Source organism: Nycticebus coucang, chromosome 11, assembly GCF_027406575.1.
Source record: "Nycticebus coucang isolate mNycCou1 chromosome 11, mNycCou1.pri, whole genome shotgun sequence".
Classification (NCBI taxonomy): domain Eukaryota; kingdom Metazoa; phylum Chordata; class Mammalia; order Primates; family Lorisidae; genus Nycticebus; species Nycticebus coucang.
In genome coordinates, this window is record NC_069790.1 from 127303290 (window position 1) to 127328825 (window position 25536).

Below are 25536 nucleotides of genomic sequence, written 5' to 3' on the forward strand. Positions count from 1 at the left end.
TAATGACTTTAAAAGCTCTCTACTCAAAAGACAGAGATTAGTGGAACTGATGAAAACACAGCTCTCACTGTGTGCTGCCTACAAGACCCTCACTTCAAATCTAAACACCTCAAATCTAGAGCAAACAGGTTGAAAATAAAAGGATATAAAACGATATTCCATACAAATAGTATTAGAGAAAATAGATTTTAAATCAAAAAAGTTTACAAAACACAAAGGATATTATAAATTAGCAAAAGGTTCAACACAGCAAGAAGACATAGCACAAGAATTATAACCATTCACACACCCTCATAACAGACCATCAAAACATAAAAACGGACAGAACTGATAAAAGAAATAGTTCATCAGTAGTGGCTGGGAAGTTCAATACTCACTCTCAGCTGTGAACAGACAACCAGACAGAAGAGAGGGAAGGAAATACAGGACTGAACACAATGAGGCACCTGGAGTTACGCACCACACACAAGACACTCTACTCCATAAAAGCACCTGGGACATTTCTATGACAGACTATATGTTAGGTTCCAAATTACGTCTCAACAGATGTAAAAAGACAGATATCATATAAACCATCTGCTCCAATCACCACGAGATGAAGCTAGAAATCTGTAACAGAAATAAAACTGAAAAATTAACAAATGTGTAGAAATTAAACAACACATTCTTAACAGATCAAAAAAAAAAAAACCATAAGGGAAATTAGAAAATACAAGAAATACAAGGAAACAAAACATAACATATTCAAACTTAGGGGACATGGAAAAAAACAGTGCTAAGAGGGAAAGTTGTAGGTAGAAATGCTTACATAAAAAAGAAGGAAATATCTCAAATCAACAACTTTATAACCTAGGGAACTAGAAATGTAAGAATAAACTAAACCAAAGCCCGCAGAAGGAAGAAGGTAATAAAGATTAGAGCAAAAATAAATAGGGACCAGAAAAACAATAGAGAAAAAAATCAGTGAAACTAAAAGTTGGTTCTTTAAGAAGATCAACAAAATTGAAAAACCCTTAGCTAAATGGTCAAAGACAAAAAGAGCAGAATAAATTATTAAAATCAGAGATGAAAGTGTGATCATTAGTACTGATCTGACAGACTAAGTCGGTTATCAGAGAGCCCAGTGAGCGGCTGCACGCCCACAAGTTGGTTAACCTAGACAAAATTAACAAATTTCGAGAATCACAAATCTATTGAGATAAAACTGTAAAGAAACAGAAAATCTGAACAGACCTGAACCACCCAGCAACGAAACTGAGCCAGCACCAGACGTCTCCTGAACCTGACGACTTCACTGGTGAATTCCACCAGACATTTCAAGAAGAATTGGTCCTTCTCAAACTTTTCAAAAACAATTAAGAGAGGAAGGAATACTTTCTAACTTATTCTATGCAGCCAGGATTACCATGATACCAAAGTCAGACAATACAAGAAAAGAAAACTAAACATCAATATCCCTTGTGAACATCCTTGTAAAAATCTTTAATGAAATACCAGAAAACTGCATTCAGCAACATGTTAAAAGGATTATATACCATGACCAAGTGGGATTTATTCTTAGAATTTTAAGGATTTTTCAACACAGAAAAATTAATTGATATTATACACCATAAACGAAATGAAGGGGAAAAAACCACGATTATCTCAATTGCTTCAAAAAAGCGTATGACAAAATTCTACATACTTTTATGATAAAAACAGGCCACAAGCTAGGAATGAAAAGAAACTACATCAATACACGTGTAAAAACCAAGTGTGAAAACCCAGGTGAACTTCATACTCAATGGCCAGACACTGAGAGCTTTTCCTCAGGGACAGGCAGGACACAGAGATGCCAGCTTTCACCACTTCTGTTAAACAGGGGCTGGGAAGCCTCACTAGACCAATTAGGAAAGAAAAAGAAATGGAGGTATCCAAATCAGAAAATGAGAAATAATTCTACATGTAGAAACCCCTAAAAGTTACACACATAGAGACACACATACAGAACTGAGAAATGAATTCAGAAAAAGGGCAGAATATAAAGCCAACATGTAACAATTATTGGGTTTCTGTACGTGAACGATGAAAAATCTGAAAAAGAAATGACAAGAACAATTTCATTTACAAAATATCGTCCAAAAGAATACTTAAAAATTAACCAAGGAGGTAAAAAGACTTATACAACAAAAACTACAAAACCTTGCTGTAAGAGACTAAACTCAGGCACGTACACGGAAGCCTGCCCTCTGTCCGTAGATTGGAGGACAAGTGTTAATGTTGATACTACCCAAAGCGATCTACACATTCAATAGACTCCCTTTTAAAATCCTTATGATTTTTTTGCAGAAATAGAAAAACCTATCTTAAAATTCATATGACATCTCAAGGTACTCCGATAGCAAGAGCAATCTTGCAGAACAAAGCTGAAGGCCTCTCACCTTCTGATTTCAGAAAGCTGTCAAAGCCCTATAATCAAAAACAGTGTGTGACTGATGTAAAGATAAACGCAGACAAGTGGCCTCCCAGACACAGTCAGATGACTTCTGATGAGGCCACAACCCATCAATTGGGAGAGGACGGACGGTCTTCTCAACAAACTGTCAGATACACCCACACCCAGTAGGACAACTATCAAAAAATAATTAGAAAATAGTTACGTGTTGGCAAGGATGTGGAGGAATTAGAACCCTTGTGCACTGTTGGTGGGAACGGGAAATGGTGCATCCTCACATAGCAAAGTGTGGTGGCTCCTCCACCATAAATCAGAAGTGGAATTATCTTAGGATCCAGCAACTCCACTTCTGGAAGGACACAGTAGCCTCCCCTTATCCACAGTTTTGTTTTCCAAAGTTCCAGGTACACACAGTACAGTAATATGAGAGGGGGGAGAGCAAGCGAGCAAGATCACATCCATGTAAACTGTATTACAGTACATTGTACAATGTCCTATTTCATTATTAGTTATTGCTGTTGATTTCTTAACATACCAAGTTTACAAATTAAAGTTTATCAAAAGTATAAATGATAAGGAAACTCCAAATATACACAGGGTTCAGTAGTAGGCTCGGTTTCAGGCATCCAGTGGGGGCCTTACAATGCTGGGGAAACCACTGTACCCTAAACAATTGAAAACAGGGTCTCAAAGAGCTGTCTGCCCCCAAAGAGCTACCCGTGTTCAAGGCAGCATTACTGACATGGCTAAAATGTGGAAGTAGCCCATGTGACCACCAATGCACAAATGGATAAGTAAAATGTGGTATGTACAAAAAGTGAAATATTACTCATCCTAAAAGGGAAAGAAATTCTGACAGGTACTACAACAAGGACAGACCTTGAAACGTTACATGAACAGAAATAAGCCAGTCATGGGAGGACTAACACTATATGATTCCACTTGCATAAGGTTCCCAGAGTTAACAAATTTAGTAGAATGGTGGTAGGGGCCTGAGGAGTTAGAGTTTCATGGAGACAGAGTTTCAGTTTCAGAAGATGAAAAGCATTATGTAAATGGGTTGTGGTGGTGGTGGCACTACATTATGAATGTATTTTATAAGACTGAACTGTGTACTTAAAAATGGTTAAGACTGGAAATTTTATGTTATATTTTAACACAATACAAAATATTAGGAGGAAAATCAAATTAGGCAATGTGTATAAAAGCACCTAGAAAAGAAGTATTTCCCAATATGTCACCACCAGTGCTATTTCAGCTTCACCAAATGCTCCTCATGGCCTGTGAGGAAACAGACCCAGGAAACACCTGCCCGCACCTGCAGGATGAGGCTGGCGGTGCACTCTGCACTCTTCCCCAACAGTGTTTCCGAGGCAGTTTCCGTGTGTGGTTTGGATCGAAGGACAATTGACTACTTGAGTGGATGCTGTACAGGAAGGGCCCTGCTGTCCTTCCATGACCCACACATCTAGATGTCTGCTTTCCCTGAAAACAGGCCATGTCCTGAGCCCAGGCTACCCAGGTGATGGGGCCACCCTGGTTCTGAAATGCCCTCAGATCCATCGGAAGAGCCTGGGAAGGGCACAGGGTGAGAAAGCCTGAGCAGTCATGTGTGGCTCTGGAGGGAGGTGAGAGGGAAGGAGGCTGGGCCCAGCCTAGTAGTGACCTCAGTTCTATAAGGCAAGTGACCCCACAGTGGGCTGAGCTCCTGCCAAACCTGAGACCAACCCAGGCTGCTAGGAGGGCCAAGTCCTACAACATCCCAACCTCCCTGCCTTGTCCCCCTGTATCCCTAGCCTCCCTGCACCCCACACCTCTTGTACCCCAATTCTCTGTACCCTCATCTTCCCTGCCCCCATCGTCCCTGTACCCCATCATCCATGTCCCCATCCTCCCACATTCCCAGTCTCCCTGCACCCTCATTCCCTATACCCCATAACTCTATACCCTCAGCCTCCCTGCACCCTCAGTCTTCCTATACCCCATAGGACTATACCATCAGCCCTTCTGTACCCCCACCTTTCCTTTACCACCAGCCTCCCTGCACCCCCCAGCCTCCCCATACCCCATAACTCTATGCCTTCAGCCTCCCTACACCCTCGGCCTTTCCATACCCCATACCTCTATATTGTCAGCCTCCCTACACCCCCACCTTCCCTTTTTACTGCCAGCCTCCCTGCACCCCCTGGCCTCCCTCCCTGCTCTGGGAACCCTCAGGAAGAGGGAGATCCTGCTGGGCCACTCCAGGCTACAGGGACAGAACAGCACGTGCAAGTGGGGTCTGTGTGGGTCATGGAAAAAGTCCTGATGGGGGCACTCCTAGCAAGGGACTGTAGGTTCTGGGCTTTCTAGGAGGTGGGGGCAGGAGAAGGGGTCCACAGAGCTGTGCCCTGAAGGACAGGAGGGCTTAGGTCCTGGGGTGATGAGTCCACTGTGGACCAGGGGCATCAAGCAGTCCTTGACCTTGGGCTGGGGCCCCTGTGGGTGTCAGACAGAAGGCAGCTGGCAGGGAAGGTCTGGGCATCAGTGAGATGCAGGGCAGCCAGGAATTCCCTGCCAGGAAAAAAGCCCATCATTTTAGGGGCTAGAAGAAGAAAAACCTACAAAACTACAAGGAATCATCAGAGAAGGGAGAGACGGCCCCTCGCAGCATTACCAGCCGCACCTCACAGAGCAGCAGGCCCTCCCCAGGCCGTGGGCCTCTGACGCCTGAGCAGGAGGGGCAAGCCCCTTCTCCAGGCCCCCAGGCCCAGACACTAACGCAGAGGAAGGTCTAAGGAGTGCAGAGAGAGCACAAGAGGCAGCAGCCGGCACAGGCAAGGAAGCCCCCAGCACACACCATGAGACAAGATGCGTGGAGCCAGCACAGTTCACCCACAAAATCAGCGTGGAGTGGAAGCAACAGCTGGAGCCAGGCAGTGCTGCACCCTTGTAGGAAAATGTGGCAAACAGGAATCATTTCACAGAGCCAGCAAACAGTAGGGACAGGACTCCAGAGAGTGAGACAATGTGGGTGCTCCTCTCGGGAGTGGAGCCAGGCTGAGCACACACTCCTGCAGGTGAGCAGAGGGCAACCGGGGTGCACACATACCTGCAGATGAGCTGAGGTCAGCCCAGGTTCACACACTCCTGCAGGTGAGCTCAGGACAGCCCAGGTATACACACACCTGCAGGTGAGCTCAGAAAAGCCCAGATACACACACACCTGCAGGTGAGCTCAGAACAGCCCAGGGCACACACACCTGCAGGTGAACTCAGAAAAGCCCAGGTGCACACACTCCTGCAGGTGAGCTCAGGACAGCCCAGATGCACACACACGTAGGTGAGCTCAGAAAAGCCCAGGCACACACACTCCTGCAGGTGAGCTCAGAAAAGCCCAGGTGCACACACTCCTGCAGGTGCACTAAGACAAGCCCAGGTGCACACACAGACCTGCAGGTGAGCTTAGGACAGCCCAGGTTCACACACTCCTGCAGGTGAGCTGAGGCCTCCCCAGGAACACACACCTGCATGCTAAGAGGCAGTTGCCATGGCATGTCCCTATGAGAGACAATGGACCGTGCACACGATGTGCCTGTGCTTTAGCACACACCAAAGGACAGGACTTTGTCCAGCAGCAGGTGTGGCCATGACGCCCATCCTTGGACCTGCACAGCCTCCTCAGCCCCCACTCTGCTCACCTTCCCTCTCCTTCCAGGGACAACTCAGTCCATGGCCCTGCCTCCCTCCCCCTGCCCACCAGGCCTTTCTATTTAGGTCCCCAGCCCCCTCCTCTGGGCTTCTTTACCTACAAAGCCCAGGCTGTCTCCCTCAGCCGAGGATTACCACATGGCACCTGTTCCTCCAACACCCAGTCTGCACTGGGTCAGATCTGCTTTGCTCATCACTCAGCCTTAAAATTCTCTTACTGTTGTGCGTATTTCAATCCTGTTCTTGTCCACAGAGGCAGACTCACAGAGAGCTTGAGATGTGTCTCCTCTTTTTCTGTTTCTCCGAAGACCATTGCTCTGTCCTGAACAGAAGCCATGGCCCTAATCTGCTTGCAACAAATTCTGAGTTTCATTTTTAGCATTTAAACCAAAGGGGAGAAACAATGAACTAAAGGTGGCTTTACCCAAATCCCGGTCCCCGCCGTGAGCCTCTCCTGGCCCTGGGCTCCTTCACCCCACAGTACAGAAAGTTGACATCACCTCTGCAAGGTAAACCAGCCTTGAAGATAACAGTGAAGCCTGAGGGCGTCCACTAGCCAAGCATCCTGGTCACCCAGATGTGTGGTGTATGCAATGGGTTCTTTTCCTCCTCACCACTGCAAGGGGGTCACCGCTCCAGGCAGGAAGGCAGACGGGGCTCTGCAGCAGCACTCCTCCCACAGGCGGACATGGGAGGCAGTTGGATCATGTTTGAAATGAGCATCAGGAGTTTCTTTTTTCTTTTTTTTAATTAAATCATAGCTGTATACATTAATGCGATCATGGGGCACCATACACTGGTTTTATAAACCATTTGACATACCCTCATCACACTGGTTAACATAGCCTTCCTGGCTTTTTCTTAGTTACTGTGTTAAGACATTTATATTCAACATTTACCAAGTTTCAAATGTACCCTTGTAAGATGCATCGTAGGTGTAATCCCACCAATCACCCCCCCGCCCATTCTCCCCCTCCCTCTCCTCCCTCTTCCCCTTCCCCATATTCTTAGGTTATAACTGGGTTATAGCTTTCATATGAAAGCCATAAATTAGTTTCATAGTAGGGCTGAGTACATTGGATACTTTTTCTTCCATTCTTGAGATACTTTACTAAGAAGAAAATGTTCCAGCTCCATCCATGTAAACATGAAAAAGGTAAAGTCTCCATCTTTCTTTAAGGGTGCATAATATTCCATGGTGTACATATACCACAATTTATTAATCCATTCATGGATCAATAGGCACTTGGGTTTTTTCCATGACTTAGCAATTAATTGTAATGAATTGGGCAACAATAAACATTCTGGTACGAATATCTTTCTTACAATGTGATTTTTGGTCTTCTGGGTATATACCTAGTAGAGGAATTATAGGATTAAATGGCAGATCTATTTTTAGATCTCTAAGTGTTCTCCAAACATCTTTCCAAAAGTAATGTATTAATTTGCATTCCCACCAGCAGTGTAGAAGTGTTCCCTTTTCTCCACATCCACGCCAATATCTCTGGTCTTGGGATTTCATGATATGGGCTAATCTTACTGGAGTTAGATGATATCTCAAAGTGTTTTTGATTTGCATTTCTCTGATGATTAAGGATGACGAGCATTTCTTCATATGTCTGTAGACCATGCGCCTGTCTTCCTCTGAGAAGTTTCTCTTCAAGTCCCTTGCCCAGCCGCGATGGTATCACTTGTTCTTTTCTTGCTTATACGTTTGAGTTCTCTGTGGATTCTGGTTATTAAACCTTTGTTGGAGACATAATCTGCAAATATCTTCTCCCATTCTGAGGGCTGTCTTCTTGCTTTACTTACTGTGTTCTTGGCTGTGCAGAAGCTTTTTAGTTTGATCAGGTCCCAATAGTGTATTTTTAAAACTGCTTCAATCGACCGGGGGGTCCTCCTCATAAAATATTCATCCAGACAGAGTTCTTCAAGAATTTTCGCTGCACTCTCTTCTAGTATTTTTAAAGTTTCATGTCTTAACTTTAAATCTTTAATCCAGTGAGAGTCTATCTTAGTTAATGGTGAAAGGTGTGGGTCCAGTTTCAGTCTTCTACAGGTTGCCAGCCAGTTCACCCAGCACCATTTGTTAAATAGGGAATCTTTACCCCACCGAATGTTTTTAATTGGTTTGTCAAAGATCAAATAACAGTAAGTAGCTGGATTCATCTCTTGGTTCTCTATTCTGTTCCATACATCTACCTCTCGGTTTTTGTGCCAGTACCATGCTGTTTTGATCACTATTGATTTATAGTATAGTCTGAGGTCTGGTAGCATGATTCCTCCTGCTTTGTTTTTATTTCTGAGTAACATCTTGGCTATTCGATGTTTTTTCTGATTCCATATAAAACAAAATATTATTTTTTCAAGATCTTTAAAGTATGACAGTGGAGCTTTAATAGGGATTGCATTAAAATTGTATATTGCTTAGGGTAGTATGGACATTTTAACATTGTTGATTCTTCTCAGCCATGAGCATGGTATGTTTTTCCATTTGTTAACATCTTCAGCTATTTCTTTTCTTAGAGTTTCATAGTTCTCTTTATAGAGATCTTTCACGTCCTTTGTTAGATAAACTCCCAAATATTTCATCTTCTTTGGCACTACTGTGAATGGAATAGAGTCCTTAACTGTTTTTTCAGCTTGACTATTGTTGGTATATGTAAAGGCTACCAATTTATGAATGTTGATTTTGTAACTTGAGATGCTGCTGTATTCCTTTATCACTTCTAAGAGTTTTGTAGTAGAATCCCTGGTGTTTTCCAGATATACAATCACATCATCTGCAAAGAGCAAAAGTCTGATCTCTTCTGACCCTATATGGAAACCCTTGATCACCTTTTATTCCCTAATTGCAATGGCTAAGACTTCCATTACAATGTTAAGGAGAAGTGGAGACAATGGGCAGCCTTGTCTGGTTCCTGATCTGAGTGGAAATGATTTCAATTTAACTCCATTCAAGACGATATTGGCTGTGGGTTTGCTGTAGATGGCCTCTATCAGTTTAAGAAATGTCCCTTCCATACCAATTTTCTTAAGTGTTCTGATCATGAAGGGATGCTGGATATTATCTAAAGTTTTTTCTGCATCAATTGAGACAATTGTATGGTATTTGTTTTTTAATTTGTTTATGTGCTGAATTATATTTAGAGATTTATGTATATTGTACCAGCCTTGAGACCCTGGGATAAAACCAATTTGGTCGTGATATATACTTTGCTTGATGTGTTGCTGGATTTTGTTTGTTAGGATCTTGTTGAATATTTTTGCATCTATATTCATTAGTGATATTGGTCTATAATTTCCTTTTCTTGTTGGGTCTTTTCCTGGTTTGGGGATCAGGATGATTTTTGCTTCATAGAACATGTTGGGTAGTCTTCCTTCTTTTTCTATATTTAGGAACAGGTTGAGTAATATAGGTACTAGTTCCTCATTAAAGGTTTGGTAGAATTTTGATGTGAAGCCATCTGGTCCTGGGCTTTTCTTTTTAGGGAGATTTTGTACAGTTGATGCTTTTTCAGAACTTGATATAGGCCTGTTCAACATTTCCACTTGATTCTGGCTAAGTCTTAGAAGGTGACATGCTTCTAAGTATTGGTCAATTTCCTTCAGATTTTCATATTTCTGAGAATAAAGTTTCCTATAATATCATTAAGGATTTTTTTAATTTCTGAGGAGTCTGTTATTTCATCTTTGTCATTTCTGATTGATGAAATTCGAGATTTTACTCTTTTTTTCCTTGTTAGGTTAGCCAAAGGTTGATCTATTTTACTGATTTCAAAAAACCAACTTTTTGATTTATTGATCTGTTGTATAATTCTTTTGTTTTCAGTTTCATTTAATTCTGCTCTGATTTTGGTTATGTCTTTTCTTCTACTGGCTTTGTGGTTGGAATGTTCTTCCTTTTCCAGTTGCTTGAGATGTCCCATTAAGTTGTTAACTTCCTCTCTTTCCATTCTCTTGAGGAAGGCTCGCAGTGCTATAAATTTCCCTCTTAGACTGCCTTTGCAGTATCCCAGAGGTACTGATAATTCATGTCTTCATTGTCATTTTGTTCTAAAAATTTGGTAATTTCCCTCTTAATCTCATCTATAATCTAGCTATCATTCAACATAGGTTATTTAACTTCCATGTTTTTGTATGAGTACTTAGATTCCTGTTGCTACTGAGTTCAACTTTTATTCCATGGTGGTCTGAAAAGATGCAAGGAATAATTTCTATTCCTTTAAATTTACTGAGGTTAGACTTGTGACCTAAGATGGGATCAATTTTGGAGTATGTTCTGTGGGCTGATGAGAAGTATGTGTATTCAGTTTTGTTGGGATGAAATGTTGGGTAGATGTCTGTTAAATCCAAATGTTGGATGGTTAAGTTTAAATCTGAAATTTCTTGGCTCAGCTTTTTATTGGAGGATCTATCCAACAATGCCAAAGGAGTCTTGAAATCTCTGACTATTATAGAGCTGGAGGAAATCAAGTTGCTCATGTCTGTTAGAGTTTCTCTTATAAATTGAGGCACATTCTGGTTGTGTGCATAAATATTATTAATTGAAATCTCATCATATTGAGTATTACCCTTAACAAATATGAAGTGACCATTCTTATCCTTCCTTACTTGTGTTGGTTTAAAGCCTATTGTATCTGCAAATAGAATTGCAACACCTGCATTTTTCTGATTACCATTTTCCTGAAATATGGACGAAAATCCTTTCACCCTGAGTCTATATTTATCTTTTAAGGTAAGGTGAGATTCTTGTATGCAGCAAATATCTGGCCTGAGTTTTTGTATCCTGTCAGCCAACCTGTGCCTCTTTAGAGGACAGTTTAAGCCATTCACATTAATGGAGAATATAGATAGTTTGGTAAAATTTTGGGTATCGAGTTTTTTGAAAGTTCAGTGGACATTTTCAATCCTTTCGCCACTGTGGAAGTTGGAGTTCGATCAAAAGTTTCTGAGTGAGTTTACTTTTGTGGTAGAGAATTGGGCTGGTCATTATGGAGGATAGGTTTGAGAATATCCTGAGGAGCTGGTTTGGTTATGGCAAATTTCTTCAACATGTGACTGTCATTAAAGTATTTAATTTCTCCATAATAAATAAAACTCAGTTTAGCTGGATACAGGATCCAGGGTTGAAAGTTATTTTGTTTTAGGAGATTAAAAGTCAATGACCACCCTGTCCTGGCTTGAAAAGTTTCAGCAGAGAGATCTGCAGTCATTCTAATATTCTTCCCTTTGTAGGTTATGGTTTTCTTACAGCTGGCTGCCTTCAGATTCTTCTCCTTCATATTAACTTTAGTGAAGTTAATTATGATGTGCCTGGAGGATGTCTTATTTGGGTTGAGTCATGCTGGGGTTCTGAAACTGTCTGCTATCTGAATTTCAGAATCTCTAGGCATGTCTGGAAAATTCTCTTTCATAATTTCATGGAGAAGAGCCTCTATGCCTTGCAAAGCCACTTCATCACTCTCAGGGATTTCAATAAGGTGGATATTAGCCTTCTTTGAATTATCCCAGAACTCTCGGAGAGAATGATCCATTTTTGCTCTTCATTTCTCTTCCTCTCTGAGAGTTTGGGAGTGTTCAAAAGTTTTGTCTTCAGTGTCAGAAATCCTTTCTTCTGCTTGCTCCACTCTGTTACTGAGGGATTTTACTGTATTTTTCAGATCTTGAGGACTGCAAATTCTTGCTTCAATGTGTCAAAATCTTTCATCTTTGTCTTTAAGTTCATTGAATTCTTGAGACAATTTTTGAATTTCTCCTCGAATTTCTAATTTCAACTTTTGAATTGATCCTTGAATTTCTAATTCCAAATATTCCTCCATTTTATTAATCTTGTTTGCAACCCAAATTCTGAATTCAAATTCTGACATCTCGGCCATCTGGTTATGAATGGGATCTTCAGTTACATCTGCCATATCATTCTTTGGTGGCGGTGGGGGGGTGTTGATCTACTCTGGTTTTTCAAGTTACCAGAGTTTTTCCGCTGATTGTGCCCCATGAGTATTTTATACTGTTTGACTTTTTCCCCTGGAGCTTTGCTGAGGACCTGTACAGCGCTACGGCCCGAGAAACTTGGGACCTGTTTGGTGTGGCTGGGCTAAGTGGCTCTGTCTAGTTTTCAGCTGGTGTCTGTCTGACCCTAGTGAAACAGTTACTCTGGGTTGAAGTCTCAGCTGTGGCAAAATACCAGCAATGAAGTCACCCCAACCCCCACAGGCAACAACTGGAAAAGGAAAATCAAAGCTTTCTACAACCACATACCCAGGGCAACACGTGGATAGTCCTTGGGTGATTGGCTCAGTTCAAATGGTCCAAATCAATTGTCTCAGTCAGCACCTGTCTCAGGTGGAACAGTTTAAAAGCTCTCTGGCAACTAGATTGCAGGGGTTTGCTGACCATTCAAGTATGACTTGTTCCGGTGCTCCTTGTGGTCAGGAGGACCCACCCAGCAAATAGATTAGTCTAGGAAGGTTGATGACTCCTTCCCCACCTTGCACCTCTGTCACAGATAACCCTGCAGGGCTGTGACCCAGTTGCCTCCAATGAGCAGATACCCCAGGGGTTTGCACCTGCCTGAATCACAAGGAAATCTATGTCTCCTCAGCCAGGCTGCTGCTCTCTGCCACTATCCAGCAGGGAGAGGTGAGTCTTGGTGGAGGCTGGGGGTGTTCCCTCAGTTTCAGCCCCACCCCTGATTGACGTTACTGATAGAAGAGAACAACTTTGCGGAATTTGTTTCTGTACCGACTAAATTCCCCTGCAGAAGGAAAGCTGTTTTGAGTTCACAGAACCTGGGCCTCAGGCCCTGTCTTTGCTCCTGCTGGTTTGTATTCGCAGCACGGTTAGCTGTCAGTTCTAGCCTCCTGCCCTCCTTTGTCTAGGCTGATGATCCCTTGAGGGCTGGTTGCGTCTTAGGCTCAGTAAAGCGGTCCTCTGGGTCAGCCCCACACTGGGATTCTGCCGGCACTGTGTGTGCATTTTTTAGTCCCCGCACTCCACCCAGGCCTGTTCCACCTCAGGCAAACCCTTTACTCACAGGGCCTGCATTTGCATCCCAGATCTGTTCCGCTGCTATTTGCCACCCAAAAAGAAGCCCAGCCTCCTCTTGTTGCCCAGAGAGACAGGGGGTGTGACTCCAGAATATCCAGGGCTTACCCCTATTGTTGCCAAAAATGGCTTCTGCTCTGCGCCTCAGGGCACTGCCTCTCTGGCGTGGTTCCCTCTCAGCTGACTGTCCTCTCCTCACTCCCATGCTGCAGAACCAGCTCTGGCCAGCAGCAGCCCAGGCCCTGTTCATACCCCTCAAGAAATCACCCAAGAATTGGACTCCTAGACCTCAGAGTGAGAGTGGAGGGGAGTGCTGGGAGCTTAGAATTGCAGGTAGAGAATATATACAGTTTTACACAGTTTTATGCCTGGCAGGAGAGTGCCATGGCACCCTAGTAGGGGAAGTAGGTCCAGTTTTTAGAGTCTCTCCCATGGAGTATAATGGGAGGACTTTTGAACTCTGCTCGTCTGTTTATGGGGCCATTCTCATGGGGGAGGGGATTCCCATCCACTTGGTGATGGATTTTGTACCTTGTGTTTATATTATCCTTGGGGTCGCAGCTCGCCTCAGCAGGGTTGATGTGCGTTCTTCAACCTTCTCTCTTGGCACAGCTCTAATCTGCCAGGTTATTTGCTAAATTTCTGTCCTTTAACTCTCCTTCTGGATGGGAGCCTCTGTGGAAAGCTGGCTTCAGTCAGCCATCTTGTCTCCGCCCCCGGCATCAGGCGTTTCTACTTTACTGCCAAGACTCATGGCCATTATCTGTCATTTTGCAGTTGTGACTTCCTCAGAAAAGCACTTAGGGTTAATCTCAACAATCAGGGCAGGACAGCTACATCTGGCTGTGAGTGGCACCTGCTGCCCAGAGGACCTGATACCGGACACCGCCGTGGGGGAGAAGCCAGGGAGTGGCAGCCGGGAACGTTGACAGCAGAAGAATTTCCACAGCTAAAAGTGGTGTCCTCCCTTCCAGCCACATCAGCGCTGAGGCACAGCATCTGTAGAAATCTTTCAGCGCCACCTACATTCCATCATTGTGAGCAAGCCTGCTGCTCAGGTCTGCTGAGTAAGCACAACAGGACTATCTGAAGTTGCATAGTCCTTGCCTACACGGGAAGCTCGTGGTAAGTGACAACATGCTCTTCCCCATGAAACCCTCCCAGTGAAGACACCAAGGCCCAGAGATGTTGGGAGCAGCCAAAGCTCTCTGCAGGCTCCCCACATACACTGTGTGGAGGCCACATAACTGGCATGTTTGGTGGTCTCAACAGACCCGGGAGGAAGGCACCATGATTAGCCTCATTTCACATGGAAGCTAAGGTTAGAGACATCACAGTCATTGCCAAGACCCCACTACTGCTAAATTCCCGAGGGAAAAACTCAACAAGAAAAGGTCCGATTGAGCCAGAGTCACAGGGAAGGGGTCACAGGGAACTGCCATGTCTTCATACGTCTCACTCAGCAGAGCTGCCAAGTCTGCGCTGTGACTTCCCCAGCTCTCCTTCCTGCCATGCTGCTGTGCTGTCTCTGCCTCCTGGGCCAGATGGGATGGAGCTGGGGATAGGCCCCGGCCATGGCGACACTCTGGCTCCCAGGCCCCAGTCAGCCACCATGCCTTACTCTCCTGACTTGGGGCATTTTGCTATTTACTTGAAAATTCACCAAAAGTTAAGAGCCAGGTGATGGCCTGTGAAGGGAGAATGAGTCACCTTTGACATTAACTCTTTTGATGAGACAATATTTGAAACCAGTGATAAAATGAGGTTTTCTTGGGATTCACTAGGATTCTAGTCATGCCATCAATAGAACCAGTAATGAAGCTTGTCCTGTTTAAATAGCCTTGTAAGCTAGTTAAGACTTCAGAGACCCTTAGGACCCTCTGTCACGCAGGGAGTGATGCCCTGGGGACACAAGTGACTGTGGCAGAGTGTGACGGTCAGTGCTGTGCCTGCTTCTGCCTCTGGAGTAGTTAGAACGCAGGTCTGAGACATGGCAGTGGGCAGGACGGCATGGCCAAGGCCTGCCCAGGCACCAGACACAAAAGGCCCCCATGCGTCCAGGCAAGGATCCCAGCCCTCACCCCTCCCTGCAGCAGGGCAGGGTCAGGCAGTGTCGGTAGGGCAGCACTGTGGGCAGAGAGCTTCCTGCTCAGCACGGGGACCCGGTAGGACACTCCCTGAACTTGGCTTGGAAGGTCCCCCCACCACACACCCAGTAGAGGGTGCACTCCTGCACAGACAGGCTTTCAACTGAAGAGCATGACAGAGCAGGGATGCTAGGGGCCTGGTACTGTCCACCCACAGTCAGTGGATGGGGAGACTGACCCCAGCTTCCTCTGAGACATTTGGTTACAAAGGCTCCTCTGCTCGGCCAATGGACTCCTGGCCTTCTGGTGGCCTGTTGGGGAGCATGGTCCAGACCAGCAGTTCTCAACCTGTGGATTGTGACCCCTTTGGACTATATTAAAGGTTCGCAGCATTAGGAAGGTTGAGAACCACTGTTCCAGTGAAGCTGAAGCTGCTGTGAGAGCCACACTTGTGTGTGCTGGGTAAACACACACTCACCCAGGGCAAACATGCTTGTAATGTCAGCGACTGGCTTCTCCAGGTGAAAGTTTCATCATAAGATTAAAGGAAGAAAAGTTGCAATTGAATCTGCTTAGAACATTGAGAGTGTCCCAGGGGTCGAGCCCACATTGCTCTTGGCAGTTATCCCCTGGGTTCTGGGCTCAGAGTTCCCCAAGCTTTTCTTGAAGCTGTGTCTCTTTTCTCTTTTAGAGAAAAATCCTTTTGGCCACTGTGAACAAGCCGTGTTATTATCCACTAGCTCTGCTCTGTGTCGACACGCTCTCTCCCTGCAGCATGTGAGAGGGTCTTCTGGAGACCCGGCCCAGAGGGAGAGGCAGGAGCCACCAGGGCTGCTGGGTCCTCACCCTCTGCAACTGGGAGACAAAAGCCTCCCCACATGACGAAATCTCAGGCGGAGACTCCCTCACTGGGGACTGGGGAGCCCCTCACAGCCTTTTCCTCACCCTCAGGTGTCCATGTGGTGAGGGTCGGCTCTGCCCAAGGGCCACTTCTCCATAGTGCCTGTGTGGACTGACCGCAGGTGTGAGCCTGGGGCACCACCTCTCAGCCACTGCATTTTGGCAGCAGAGTGATGTGCTTCCCAAGATCAGCCTCGTCAACTCACTGTGACCCTTCTACACAAATGTGTCCTGCCCAGGGTGTTTTGGTTAACTAAAGAGAGGCCTATCTGTACAAGCCACATAATGCGGAAGCATTTATTTATTAGACTTAAAAGGCAACTTTTTCTGGGCTGAGAAGTAAATAGTTCCTTCTGCCTCAAACTCAGCTTCCATCATGTGACTTCTTCCCAGCAACCCAGGGTGAAATAATTTAAAAATTGTCTTTGGAGGACTGGGGATGGCTGTCTTGCCCTTTCTCTCATTTTAACTGATCTGTCTAGTTTATAAAAAGGATAAGAACATAAATGTCAAAGAATTACCTTGCCCATCAGAAAATGTGAAGGGGAAGAAGGTGTCGGCAAAACGGGGCCATGTTATTCTCCATCTAAACGTCACGGAAAGAGCTGGGTCAGTGACCAGATGGCGCCAAGTTATATGTCACCTTCCTCCGCTTTTATGGGACAACCAGATATGCAAAGGTTCCTTGTTCTTAGGAATGGCATCTGATTCTTGTAAATTAGTAGCTGATCTACTGAGGTTTAAGCTGAGAGCTGGTAGAAATTTGCCCTAAAGAATCCCACATCATTAATTGATCAAAACGCATCCATCTCCCGGCACACAGAAGGTGTAATCCCAGTGCGAGCTCTCACACAAATGTGGAGAACTGCTGAGTGCATCTGTGTTATCTGCCCCAGAATCTCTCATGCTGGCACAGGAAGAAGAGGGTTTGGCACGACACTGAGATGGCCTTTTTTCAACCCACTGCTTGTAACAGGTAAAAGCTCCAGTGTCAGAGGTACAGCCAGAAAATATGCTGCAAGAAAATAACTCAGTGCAAAGAAAAGCCTGACCATGACAGGGCTCCTTGTCTGCTGGAAAGTCACCACGTGCTGAGGAAACAACCAACTTGAGAGGTGTCTCTTCACCAGGGACTGGCAGCTGCAGAGAGTGACAAGCCCCGGACAGGGAGCAGAGCTCACGTGCCGGCTCTGAAGGTCCCCACGCACCGCACACAGCTCTGCTCTGAGGGTGACACCTAGGCATCCCCAGGGAGGAGCCCTTAGGGGACGGAAGCGCATCTCTCCTGCCCCAAACCAAGGCCACCCACAGCAAGCCACTTGGTACCAAGAAGACACCATGGGAGGGAGCTCAGGGGAGAGAAGGGGGCCTGGCACAGGACAGCACCACACACACACACCAAACACACCACACACGAAACCCACACTGTACATGCTACACACACCAAACACAGCACACACGCACATCACACACCAAACACACCACACATGCACGTCACATACCAAACACACCACACACGCACGTCACACACCAAACACAGCACACATGCACGTCACACACCAAACACACCACACACACACGTCACCAAACACACCACACACACACCCCGCACATTATACACACCATATACACACATGACACACACACCATACACAGCACACACACACGTCACACATTATATGTCATATACACACATGACACACACACCATACACAGCACACACGCACGTCACACACCACACATGCACGTCACACACCAAACACACCACACATGCACCTCACACATTATACACATCACACACACCCCTCACACATTATACACACCATATACACACATGACACACACACCATACACACCACACATGCACCTCACACATTTTACACACCACACACGCCCCTCACACATTATACACACCATATACACACATGACACACACACCATACACACCACACATGCACCTCACACATTTTACACACCATATACACACATGACACACACACCATACACAGCACACATGCCCCTCACACATTATACACACCATATACACACATGACACACACACCATACACACCACACACGCACCTCACACATTATACACACCATATACACACAACACATGCACCACACACAGCACACACGCACCTCACACATTATACACACCACACACACCCCTCACACATTATACACACCATATACACACATGACACACACACCATACACACCACACACGCCCCTCACACATTATACACACCATATACACACATGACACACACACCATACACACCACACATGCACCTCACACATTATACACACCACACACGCACCCCACACATTATACACACCATATACACACATGACACACACACCATACACATCACACACGCACTTCACACATTATACACACCATATACACACGACACACGCACCATACACAGCACACATGCCCCTCACACATTATACACACCATATACACACATGACACACACACCATACACATCACACACGCACCTCACACATTATACATACCACACACGCACCTCACACATTATACACACCACACATGCACCTCACACATTATACACACCACACACACACCTCACACATTATACACACCATATACACACATCACACACACACCATACACATCACACACGTACCTCACACATTATACACACCACACACTGCATATGTGACGTATCACACAGGGTGTACCATACCCAGTGCACACAGTAACACACATCACACACCACATAACATACACAGCACACACATTACACATGCCACACACACACATCACAGACAGATGCTGTGCACACACAAGACCACACAACATACAAAACACACACACACGGAGTGTCCCAGGGGTGGGACGGCTCCACGGCACAGATACTCCGGGGAGAGGGGTTCCAGTGAGTAACAGCTGCCAGGACGGTTTGAGTCACAGAGTCGTCAAGCAGGACTCGCCTTAATGCTAACGGAGCAAAGTGCAGCCCCATGGCCCTGCTGCAAGGGCCTTTTTGTGCCCCTTTTTGCGGCCTGAAGCCAAAGACACAGACGTCCACAAGGAACTCCAATCCTAGGGACAGGAGTGTGGGGACAGAGACTCAACTGAGAGTTTCACTTAGGCAAAGTGGTTTGAAATGGGCTTGTCTTGATAAAACAAGAGAGCTCTAGAGAAAACGGGGTCAATATTTTGGTGTGCCTAAAGTTTCAGCGGCTTACAACTTATCTAAAAACACAAATAACATCAATGTACGGCTGAAAATAGTCTTAGGTTGTAATTTGGGTTTAATACTCACATATGACATGTGCAGTTTGAGCTCAGAATGAAACATTCCTGCCCAGCTGCTGTGCGCAGCAGGGTCTGACTGTGAGACAGGCCTTCTGCACCAAGGAAGAGGTGCCCAGACACACACACATGACCTCACTGAAAAGCAAAATTATTACATACATGCATGCGCACACACATCTGCACCACACACGTGCACACAACACAGGGTGTGCAAGCAGCTAGCCAGATACACACCTCTCTTTAAAATGCTGTTTCCATCACTTGAAAAAAACACAAAACTTGTATAGAACAAACCATCAAATGTCGGTTTCCTCGTAAGATGACCTGAGAAGCAGGGCTACCCCATAATTCACCGGGTCCAGGAGATTTGAGTTCAGATGGAAACGGAGCAGGGCAGAGCACCCAGAGGCTGGGCAGCCAGTCCTTCCCCGTGCGGCCACTCCTACCATGACTTCTGGATGCTTAGATGTGAAACAGACAGAGGCTGAATGCAGCACGGTCACTGCCAGGTCACGTCCAGCACTCAGCATTTCTCACTCCTGTACCAGGCTGTCCACACCTGCCCCAGAATCCCGTAGCCCAACCTGGACCCCCATAGTGGGCTCTGACCAGCTGGCCACAAGTGGCCAGGGGTCCAGGCAAGACCCCCTCTGGTTGGTTTTGTTTAACTGCCCAGGGGCCAAGCTCGAGAGCCCTGGGGTTGTTAGCAACCAGCTCCCAGCTGCCATCCCACATCAGAGACTGTGGGGACACCCCACTCAGTTCTTTCAACTCAATGCATTTATGAATAACAGCATCCCCGTATCAAGGAGGCCCCAGGAGACGAGGCAGGGCACTACTCACTCGCGGTCCGTCAGGATGTAGCCACAGTTGTCCTCCTCCGATGCCTGGGCTTCCAGCTGCAGGCCTGTGCCAGGGGGCTCCCGCACTCCTGCCCGGGGGGCCGCCTCCTCCAGAGCCCCCGGGGCCCAGCTTTGGAGCTCCCCAACCCCGTCCGCCACAGGCTCTGAATGAGGCTTCCTCTCCAGCAGGTCTTTGGAGTATGTCTGACTCCGGACATTTTCCACTCCAGCGTCCTCCTCTTCCGAAGACAAGGACCCCTCGGGGTGGGCTGACTTCTTCATCTCCGTTTGGAGGGATTTGGCAGGGACAGGGGCGCCAGGCACAAGTCGAGCCCCAGGATCCCGCAGTACATCCCCAAGTGTGGTGCTCAGACGAGTGACCTACAGAAAGGACACGGCTGTGAGAGGGCGCTCGAGAGAGAGCACTGGACACACAGCACAGGGGGACATGTGGGCACAATCATCATGTGGGATGATGATGGTAACTGGAGACAAGAACCCCGGTGAAGGCGAAGCTCCCGCCATCTGCTCAGTCTCGTCCAGACGAGGAACTTGTGAGGACTGTGCCACTGTGCACTGGGCAGCTGGGTCGCTGGAACTGAGTTCTCTGCCCACCCCTCCCTCATACTCACTTGCACGTGTGCCACACACTTGCACACACGTCTTCCTAAAGAATTGGACTTTGTGGAGATAACCTGTGTGATATCAAGGTTACCCTTCTAGAGGCAATGAATACCTAATTCTAATAATTCATGCCAATAATTCACACAAATAATTTTCATTTGCTGGTCTTTTAACTGAGGACAAGACGCTGTGCTAACACGTCACGTGCGGAAACATATTGAGTCTCCCGTTAGCCCTGAGCTGGGAGCCGTCTGCAACCCCACATTGCAGGTGGAAAAACTGAAATACAAAGAAATCAGCCCACGAGTGGGCGCATCACAGGGGCAGCTGTGCCCCTGACATCTCAGTGTCTCTGTCCCCACATGGACAACACCCCCCAACCCTGACTTCCATTTCCTGGACATTCGGTGAGGGCCAGACAGGGATGTAAACTCTCAACTATGACATTCAATGCAGACAATGTGTCAGACGCTGATGCGCTTTGCGCTGGCCTCTCAGTTCACCGTTTCCCAGCCCCACAAAGAATGTGCTAGTAGTGCCCTAACGTGCTGGCTCGGGCTCATGCCAGGTCACAGGTCAGGGCTGGAGGTCAGGCCTAAGTGATGGAACAAAGCCATCCCCCCACCCCACGCGCAGACACCCCACCCTGCCCGAGAAGGCGAGCAGCTGGGCACCCTCGGCACCTGCCATGCTGTGCTCATGAAACCACATGTAAGTGTCACAGTCGACAGAAACAAGAGACTTAGACTTACTTATACTCACATGACCAAGACACCGTGTCTCAGGAAATTAAGGTAAGAATGAACATAAAGCAGATTATTCCCTTTTTGACTAACAGTTACAATTTTCCTGTGGTGTTTCTGAATATTTAAATAAAACAGTAGTTTGATTGAAACAATTGCTCAGATTTGGCTCCTGAATTACAATAGTACATAGCATTAAGTTACTAAGTAGGGTTGGGAAAAGGAATAATATTCTCACTTAAGTTGTGTTTCATGTTGGTAAAGAAAAGGAAGGTGTTATTAAACAAATAAGAGCTCAAAATAGACAACACTCAAATACCTTTTTTGAAAAAAAAAAATTGCTTGAGAACATACCCCAAACAGAAGAGAAATAAATGGAAGTTCAGCACACTAAGGATGTGAGGCAGCACCACGCAGTCCTCTCCTGCAAAATCAGGAGCCAGCGGCCAGGTTCCTGAGAACGTCTGAGGCCCTGGGGTGTGCGTGTGGGACTGCGACCCTCAGCCACAGCCCCCACCCTCCTCTCTCAGAACACGGGACCCTCACCCACCATCTCCCCCACAGGCACAGCTGCCCCGTCCTCTCTCAGGACACGGGACCCTCACCCACCTTCTGCCCCACAGGCACAGCTGTCCCGTCCTCTCTCAGGACACGGGACCCTCACCCACCTTCTCCCCCACAGGCACAGCTGTCCCGTCCTCTCTCAGGACACGGGACCCTCACCGACCTTCTCCCCCACAGGCACAGCTGTCCCGTCCTCTCTCAGGACACGGGACCCTCACCCACCTTCTCCCCCACAGGCACAGCTGCCCCGTCCTCTCTCAGGACACGGGACCCTCACCCACCTTCTCCCCCACAGGCACAGCTGCCCCGTCCTCTCTCAGGACACGGGACCCTCACCCACCTTCTCCCCCACAGGCACAGCTGCCCCGTCCTCTCTCAGGACACGGGACCCTCACCCACCTTCTCCCCCACAGGCACAGCTGTCCCGTCCTCTCTCAGGACACGGGACCCTCACCCACCTTCTCCCCCACAGGCACAGCTGTCCCGTCCTCTCTCAGGACACGGGACCCTCACCCACCTTCTCCCCCACAGGCACAGCTGTCCCGTCCTCTCTCAGGACACGGGACCCTCACCCACCTTCTCCCCCACAGGCACAGCTGCCCCGTCCTCTCTCAGGACACGGGACCCTCACCCACCTTCTCCCCCACAGGCACAGCTGCCCCGTCCTCTCTCAGGACACGGGACCCTCACCGACCTTCTCCCCCACAGGCACAGCTGCCCCGTCCTCTCTCAGGACACGGGACCCTCACCCACCTTCTCCCCCACAGGCACAGCTGTCCCATCCTCTCTCAGGACACGGGACCCTCACCCACCCTCTCCCCACAGCTCAGAACAGCCCCCTGCTCTCTTAGGACACGGGACCCTCACCTACCCTCTCCCCCACAGCTCAGAGCATGCTGCCATTTTTGGGAGACACTCACATGCCTTTTCCATCCTGCTAGCAAACACTTAGCCACAAGCCACTAAGGTAACCAGACAAGAGAATTACTAACCAGAGATTCTTACTTTCCACTCCAAAGAAGAGTTTCTAGAACCAGACAACATCCTTGTCATTGCTCAGGAATTGATTTTCTGTGTCTACAGACTTGTTTCAACCACCAAAAGCTCTTAAATAGGAAAAACTGACAACTAACAAAATCAGGAGGAAAGACCAGTATTGGGGCGGATCCCGTCTGTGGCAGGAAGGCTTCCCAACTGCCTTCCTGAATAGCCATGCATGGCGGAGCCTTGGTGATGGGCTGCCCCACCCATGTCGTCCAACGCATCAGCCGTGAGCTGCTTGCTGACTGGCACCTGACCTGTGGCCAGCGGCTGCCATGTGAGTAGTCCCAGGGTGCACGAGCTAGACCCCGTGCACATTCCGTGTTAAACGAATGTCAGAAATCAACACCCATAGGACAGTATCAAGCATGGAAAACACATACACGGTGTTAGCGTTCTGTGTCATCTTTTGATATCCCTGTGTGGGGAAATTCTAAGAAAATACTAACTTTCTTCATTATAGCAGCCATAGTGTTTATGTTTCTACAATGGATAAATTAGTTTATAATTAAAAATATATGTTATCATGTATCTAAATACACAATATCGTATGTATTTTTTGTACCGTTTTTTAAATTTTGGGATTCTGAAGGTTTTTGCATCATTTTCTGGAAGGAAAACGACCCTTTGTATTTCATAAATGCCGCCACCCCAAGAAGAGAGAGATCAGCGAGGTCCCATCTTACCTCTTTGTAAGCGCTGTCATCGTAGTCGGGCACTCTGCTATCTGTGAAAGACGACAGCATTATCAGAAGCTTCACACAGGGAGTCATGCCACATAACATGCCAGCCACTCCAAACCCTTCTTTTCAGAGGGGGTGTAACGATGTGGTGAACCTTTCCTTACAACACACAATGAGGTCCTGCGAGCTTTGTGGAAGAGAAGGGTGGAGTCAGCCATGGCTGCAGCCCAGCCCTGAGGCCCTGTAGCCAGCAGCGGGCAGCAGGCACAGGGAGGCCACAGAATGTCAGCAGACTACTGTGGTCAACTTCACTCTTTAAGTAAATTTCCCACCCACAGTGCCAGATGGCGCAAGTCCTTGTACTCTCCTCAGCCTCAACAATCACTCCTGGGGACACCACCACACTGGGCACTTTTCCCTTCCCACCCTGCCCTGGTCCCGCTCACCCTCTGCTGTGATGCAGTCCTGCTGCCCTGCACAGGCACGCACGCGCGCGCTCACACACTCACACACAGAGACACACACGCACAGACACACACACACACACAGAGACACACACAGACACAGACACACACGCGCACACACACACACACATACACAGACACACACAGACACACACACACAGAGAGACACACACGCACAGACACACACAGACACACACACGCACAGACACACACACACAGACGCACAGACACACACACACAGACACACACACGCACAGACACAGACACACAGAGACACACATGCACAGACACACACAGAGACACACACAGACACACACACAGAGACACACACACAGACACACACACGCACAGACACACACAGAGACACACACACATACACAGACACACACACAGAGACTCACACACACATACACAGACACACACACAGACACACACACAGAGAGACACACACACAGACACACACACAGACACACACACACATACACAGACACACACACAGACACACACACAGAGAGACACACACACACACAGACACACACACACAGACACAGAGACACACACACACATACACAGACACACACAGACACAGAGACTCACACACACATACACAGACACACACACAGACAGACACACACACACAGAGACACACACACAGACTCACAAACACATACACAGACACACACACACACACACACACAGACACACACACAGACACACACACACTCCCACAGTTTCCGATTCCCAGCAGAGAGGGCACAAGGTGAGCTGGGAGCACCAGGCCGAGCTGGAGGCTTTCACGCGGCCCAAGAACTTGAGAGCATCAGCGCAGAGAGTTGTGTATGAGACCCAACTCTGGTTCCCACTGTGAAGGGTGTGGGCCACACTTTCTGCCTCCCAGCCAGCAGTCTTAGAGTTTGGGTGTGCGCCTGAAACAGACGTATATTCAAGTATTCGACAATACTCTCCCACATGATCCAAACAAAATCATTTTCCATCCTTGCTATTTCTTTCTAACACTGAGCCTCAGCACAGAGGTGGAATCACACCCCTGCACACAGGGCAATTTGCCAGGCAGTGTCATTGCTCTGTGAGGTGGAGTCTGCTGAGAAGCTTTTACAGGCAAAA

General features: G+C 47.1%; 1 protein-coding gene across 4 annotated transcripts in view; it reads right to left on the minus strand.

Moving 5' to 3' along the window:
* PTPRN2 (protein tyrosine phosphatase receptor type N2) overlaps window positions 1–25536 on the minus strand; it is an 834764-nt gene that overhangs the window by 496561 nt on the left and 312667 nt on the right. For all 4 annotated transcript variants that reach the window (XM_053609608.1, XM_053609611.1, XM_053609607.1 and 1 more), the window contains 2 exons: window positions 23951–23991; window positions 20294–20673 (listed from right to left, as the gene is read on the minus strand). In XM_053609608.1, the coding sequence (XP_053465583.1) occupies window positions 20294–20673; window positions 23951–23991 (421 nt within the window). The remainder of the gene's footprint in view (window positions 1–20293; window positions 20674–23950; window positions 23992–25536) is intronic.